Source organism: Arachis stenosperma, chromosome 10 (genome assembly GCF_014773155.1).
Source record: "Arachis stenosperma cultivar V10309 chromosome 10, arast.V10309.gnm1.PFL2, whole genome shotgun sequence".
Classification (NCBI taxonomy): Eukaryota; Viridiplantae; Streptophyta; class Magnoliopsida; order Fabales; family Fabaceae; genus Arachis; species Arachis stenosperma.
In genome coordinates, this window is record NC_080386.1 from 134,559,292 (window position 1) to 134,566,239 (window position 6,948).

Consider the following 6,948-nt stretch of genomic DNA (forward strand, 5'->3'; position numbering starts at 1 on the left):
ACTCTATAAAACCACCACCTGCACCAATATAATATAACCTCGTATATTCGCTCACTTAACCGACTACTAGTACTTTTCATATATTCGCTCACTTAAACCGACTACTAATACTTTTCTTTTTCTTTTTCTTTTTTTTCTATTTCTGTGGCTCTGTGTATATATATAGCCCTATATTATCTCCGTGGTCTACATAATTCAATCTCGCATAACTTAATTGGCCACACAATATAGCACGAAATTAAACCTCTCTCTTTATTGCTTGCACCTAGCTACTTATATAGTATATATAGCTGTATCAAGTCCACCATCATGCAACTTATTTCATGTTTTATTACCCATCCTGCTTATTATTATGTGTCCTTGTTTTCAATGATAATAATAATAGGAGGATTATTCCTCCAAATCCAATGGAGGAAGCGGTTCAAATATAATAAAGAGTGGTACTTGCCTCCCGGTTCTATGGGCTGGCCCTTTCTTGGAGAAACTCTCAAACTTTACACTCAAAACCCAAATTCCTTCTTCTCCAAGAGACAGAAAAAATACGGGCAGATATTCAAGACGCACATACTGGGCTGCCCGTGCGTGATGATATCAAATCCAGATGCGGCAAGGGCGGTGCTGGTGAGTCACGCGCATCTCTTCAAAGCAGGACATCCACCCAGCAAAGAGAAGCTCATAGGCCCCCAAGCTGTGTTCTTCCAACAAGGCGCCTATCACTCCATGCTCAAGAAACTCATTCAAAACTCTTTCTTGCCCTCCAAAATCAAGAACTCTGTCTCCGAGGTTGAGCATATTCTCCTCGATTTGTTGCCTACTTGGACCAACAAAACCATCAACACCTTGCAAGAGATGAAAAAGGTATATATTATACAATAGTGCTAGAAGACCAGCACATTTTGTGAAATGTAATTATCAATTAATCATTATTAATATTTTTGATGATTTTTGATGATGTGAGATTATATTTAATAATATAAAATTATATATTTTTTTTATTAGTTAGATACTGATTAAATTTTAACAAAAGTATGGCGTGAGACTTTCTCCTATTATTATCCCCAAGCATAGAATTAATGTATGTATATGTACCTTTATTTTCTTTTTGTTATATATAGTATGCTTTCCAAGTGGCTGCAATATCGGCCTTTGGTACAACAATGGAGGTAGAAATAGAAGAAATATGCAAACTGTATCGATGCTTCGAGAAAGGCTACAACTCTTATCCCTTACATATTCCTGGAACTTCCTATTGGAAAGCAATCAAGGTATCTATCACAAATTTCTTTTTTTGAGTTTTTACTTCTTTTAAGTAAACAAGGGTATTTTTTTTTTCCAATAAATTATAGCTCAAATGGTATATGATACCATATATATATATAAATATTAGTTTAAAAAAATTATATTTTTACGATGAAGTAATGTTATTTTTATTTATTATTTTAACAACTATGTCATATAAATACTATGTCTTATCATCAATTATATTTTATTTTATATAATCAATTTGTTCATTAAAAAATAGTTTTTTATTTTTTTATTTGTTTGCATTCTATTTATATGTTTGCATATATTAATGTTATTTTTATTCTTTAGATATTTGGGACATAAATTGATATTTTTTAATCTTTACTTAAAATATTTTTTAATTTTCTACCATTCTTTACAGTTATGTGTTTTGCATTCATTAATCCTTGAAATTTTAATTTCCTACCTCTTGCGTTTTTTTTGTAAATAATTAAAAAAAAATAATGAATGAGAATGAAAAATATATAAAAATGTTATATTAAATTTAAGGAATTTTTGATAATTAATATAAGAAATTAAGAAATAAAAAGTAGTAAGAGTCTTGATATGTATAAGTTGTAGAATTTGAATATTTGTAACTGAAATTTTTTATAATTATCATTATTATAACATTTTTAATGTATATTTATTACATTTAATTAGTACTTGATGTTTCAATTGAATAATAATAGATACAAATTTTTTGTTTTAATCTTTTAAAAATATTTTACTAAATAATGATTGGTTAATTTTAATCTTTTGCCAAATCATTAGAATTGCTGATGTGGTATCATTAGTAAAAAAAAGATGGCTTAAATTCATTGTAGAAAAAATTGGTATCATCTTTTATATATTATAAATAGATATTAAATTGCTATATATTTAAATAAAGAAAAAAAATGCCATTTATGATTTTCACCAAAACTAATAATCGATAAAATCTTTAAAAACTTGACTTATTTTAGACATGATATATAACAAGACATAATAATATCATTATTTGATTTTGATAGTTAACTCCTATTTAACGGAAAAAAAAACTGTAATTTGTTAATTATTAGATACGGTAAAGGTTAGAAGAATAATTTATCATATTAAAATATTTATGATTCTAAGCTTGATGAGAGGCTTATGTGTTTAATTAATTGGTAGAGACTCAAATAGATAGTGAAAATGTGCATAAAATAGTGCATTTATTGTACAAAAATAAAAAAATAAAGACCTATATATAGAAGTAATCAGCTAATTAATAATTGTTGATAAATATGAATGAAGGCAAGGAAGCTTCTAGATGAGAGTATAGGGAGGTTAATAAAAAGAAGAAAAGAAAGTGGAGAGCTTGGTGGAGGGATATTGGGAGAATTGCTGGAAGCGAAAGCAAAATACAAACTCTCTGATTCTCAGGTTTCTGATAATCTCATTGGTGTTATCTTCGCTGCACATGACACCACTGCAACTGCTCTTACTTGGCTTCTCAAATACTTACACGACAATCCCATTCTCTTAGAAGCTGTCACAGTAATATGCCTTCTCTTTCTGTATAATCCTTCAAAATTTCTCATCACCTACTCATCAATCCTAATTTTCAATAACTTTCACAGAAAGAACACGAAGGAATCAAGATCAAAACAGCTCAACAAAATCGTGGACTTTCTTGGGATGATACCAGGCAGATGCCACTCACTACTCGGGTAATAAATTAATTAATCAATCATTGAATTAATTTTTAATGCATTAAATAAACCAATTTATTAATATATGTATGTGTATAACTGTATATTTTAATTTTGATCAGGTAATCCAAGAAACGTTGAGAAGTGCAAGCATACTGTCATTCACATTCAGAGAAGCAGTGGAAGATGTGGTGCTTCAAGGTTACTACATTCCCAAAGGCTGGAAGGTCCTTCCACTCTTCCGAAGCATTCACCATTCTGCTGATTTCTTCCCTCAACCACACAAATTCGACCCCTCACGCTTCGAGGTATATATTGTGTCTCTATAAATCTAATCTTCAATGTGAGAAGCATATATAAGGTTATCAATCAATGCTTAGGTAAAGTCCTTTTCATTTCCTATTTGAATCTTCATCTATATATTTTTTTATATCAGAACACGTGACCTATATTTGTACGCTAGCTAGCTAGTACAACGTAACACTATTTCATGTACATAGTGGATAATTGGATATGAGGAGCGTTAGAAACAACAATTTTTGTGATTTGTAGCTATTAAATAGTCATCAATAATAATTTTAATAGTGTGAGATTGATGTGAGATTTCATTCAATGACTCACTTTTCTTTGTTGATTACATGCTGGACAGAATTTAATAAAATTGCGGACTCCTAAACTTTTCCTAGTGGATATATGTTTATTAAAGAGGGTTGACTTTTGTTAATTAGTTTGTTTATGTGACGGTGAAGGTGCCACCGAGACCAAACACATACATGCCATTTGGAAATGGAATCCATTCTTGTCCAGGGAATGAGCTAGCCAAGCTTGAGCTTCTTGTCCTCCTTCATCATCTCACTATTTCATATAGGTATTTATATTTCTTTCCATCAATAATACAATTTATTAGTTTGGATCTTGTATGAACTTTTTGCATAATTAGTTTGTCAGCTACTCAGATCTCTCTCAATTGACTTTAGGAAAATTGATCAATGAGGGTGGTCCTATAATTACATACTGTGTTCCTTAAGATGTGGAAGTGGTCCTTCATAAATATAGGGTTTTTATTTATATATGAATGCTTATATCAAAATATTATTCAGCATATATTATTAACTACTGGCATGTGGTTTTGATGACATACAAGTCTTCAGTACGAAGTAGCCACGACCTCGCGGATTTTAAGACCTTAAACTGTTTACGTTTTTCATACGTATACGTGGCAAACATGCATGGCTTTTGTCGCCATGCATGCATTTACATAAGCTACTACTATTTCCAAGAATAATGCTACAATCAAGAATGTAAATTATTATTTAATTTTTATAATAAAAATATTTTAAAAATAAAAATATTATGTAAAATGCACACTTTTTTAGAAATTTAAGTACAATTTTTTTTACTTAACTTTATTTTTTAACTTACAAATTTTCCAATCTAAAAAGGAATTAGAAATTATCTTCCATAAGAGTTAGTATTATTTAAAGATATAATTATGAACTAACTTTTAATTAATTAGTGAATATTAACTATTTTTTATTGAAATTTTATTTTTTAATATTATCTTTTTAGAATTTCAGATATAAAATTTAAAATTTAATATTTAAAATTTAAAATTTAAAAATAAAAAACAATTTAATAAAATTTATTGATATTACCTAAAAAAAGTTAATTCTCTAATTAAGCTCCTAATGTAGATATTTGAGTAGCCTATGAAATAAAACCCACAAATTAAGCTAAAAATAGATATTTCCTAATCTTTGTTGATGGTCAATTAATCAAATGAGTGGGACTTTACACTGATCACTATTTCTACTATATTGGCCAATCAAAATTTGTTGTCATTTAGTTTAACAGGCAAAGGCTTGTCTACAATTACTCAAAACATCACACTTCTTGAAGGTCCCTTTCAATCATATATAGAATGGTAGTACTAATAAAATAGATATGCCTTTCTTTTTCACAATGATACCAACACTATATAAATATGCAACAAGTTTTCTTAAGTTACGTGTAAACTTCGTACATCAAATAAATTTATAGGTTCTAATAGAAAATTCTTAAAGAATACAAAAATTAGTTAGGTACTAAGGTAACATAATATGTTCCGATCCGTCCCCCTTTTCAATTCAATCTCGTGTTTTTATTCTTTTTAGTGTACTCTGTTTTAAATTGTTTATCAAGCTAAGTTCCTTCTCAAACATGAATTCTTCCGGTCAAAAAAAGGGGAAGAGGGGGGATGAAAAACAAAAAATATTAATCCCACAAAAAAAATGAATTATGGCATGCATGTGATAGATGATAGTAATTTTTGAAGATAGTCCAAGCAATTTGCCAGCTTGATCAAACCAAGCTAAGACAAACTCCATGATGTTAGAGAAGTCAAATTTGAAGGGAGTAAGTTTTACTTGATACCACACATAGTTCTGCACAATTACACACCACATCATATTTCACCTTGTCCTTATTCTATAAGATATTATTATAAGTATTTCGTATTAAATGTTTAAATAATTCATTTCACATATTTTATATTGAATTAACTCATTTTTACTATCATTTCATTTGGTCACACTTAATTTAGTAGTAATTAAGATGAGTTAATTTAATGTAGAATGTAAAATAAATACGCCTATGAGTAATGAGACTATGACTATACTTTTTGTGTTCATTATTTTGACTAATTAATTAGAGAATAGTGTTAGAAACTTAGAATATTTCATGGAAGCCTACATTAACTAATATAAGTACAAGTGTGAGTTCATGAAGAAATTTTCAAAGGTAATAATAATAATGTGATGGTTTTGGCAAAAGAGTCAAAGTTATCAAAGATTTTGTCAAATTTGTATTGATACTGACCCCTTTAATTTGATTGTTGCTTTATATAATTAGGTGGCAAGTTGTGGGAAATAATGGTGATGGAATACAGTATGGTCCTTTTCCAGTGCCCAAACATGGCTTACCAGTAAAGATTACCCGCAGAAACAACATCTTTACCTAAATTTGCAACTTTCTTGCGTTTGTTAAGACTTCACAAAATGTTAGCAAAGTGGGGCCAAAATTCCTTGTCCCCTGTCTCACACTAGTCACTAAATAATAATCACTTCTTTTTCTTTTGTTGTAGAAATATATAGTAGGCCTTATTGTATGTTTCTTCAGAAATGTAATATAAATAACATTCTATGTAAATTAAAAAAAATATGTTACTCTACATTAATTATAACGAACTTTAAAATCTCTCTCTCTACAAATTTAGATGGATCACTCTCTGTTTCTCTTAGTAACAACAATATTACCTATGTATGTCAAATGATCACTGAAGATCTGACATCATATTGTTTCATATGAAATGCCAATGAATAAGATTTCTATTCGACATTCTCATAATCCAGCAGCCATCCACCAATCTTTACAACTTAACAGCATTTTCACTCAATAAAATACCTAATTATTATTTATTGCTCTTCCATTTAATTTCATCCATCCATCTTCTCATATTATCTTATCGTTAAGCACATAATTTGATTTGATTCCAAAACTTTGAATAATAGATTAAGAAACGTTGATTGGTCCTTAATGTGTGTGGAGTTGAGAATGTATCTTGTATATATGTCTAGCTGAGTCAATGTGATTATGGATAAGATATGGTGTATGGCAAGCTATGCATGCAGCAAGCAGTAACTTGATGAGTGGTGACCCACATAGATAAATGTTAACCACAAGTACACGTGGCCATTGTCTGAGCACCAAAATGCAGCATGCGTGGCATAATGGTCATGTTTTAAAGGATCTTGTTGCATTTGTGGAGTTCAGATCATCATAGGCAAAGCAAGCCTAACATGTTAAAATCTTCTCTTGTCATATATATCCAAGGCAAATTCCAATGTATTTTCAACATTGTATGGACACAAATCATCTTCCAACTATTTTCATGATAAGATGTTGTTCTCTGTCTCATGAAAAGTAAAACATTCATGATAAGCTAGGAGAGATC

At 29.6% G+C, this 6,948-nt stretch overlaps 1 protein-coding gene across 1 annotated transcript; it reads left to right on the top strand.

Annotated features, from left to right (window-relative positions):
• The first annotated feature begins 241 nt into the window (after positions 1-241).
• On the top strand, positions 242-6,171 carry LOC130954877 (abscisic acid 8'-hydroxylase 2-like). Its single transcript, XM_057881656.1, has 7 exons — positions 242-858; positions 1,116-1,265; positions 2,560-2,802; positions 2,886-2,975; positions 3,080-3,265; positions 3,707-3,825; positions 5,847-6,171. Exons 1-7 carry the CDS (start codon positions 310-312, stop codon positions 5,953-5,955), a joined length of 1,446 nt encoding a protein of 481 aa, XP_057737639.1. The 5' UTR covers positions 242-309; the 3' UTR covers positions 5,956-6,171.
• The last annotated feature ends 777 nt before the right edge of the window (positions 6,172-6,948 follow it).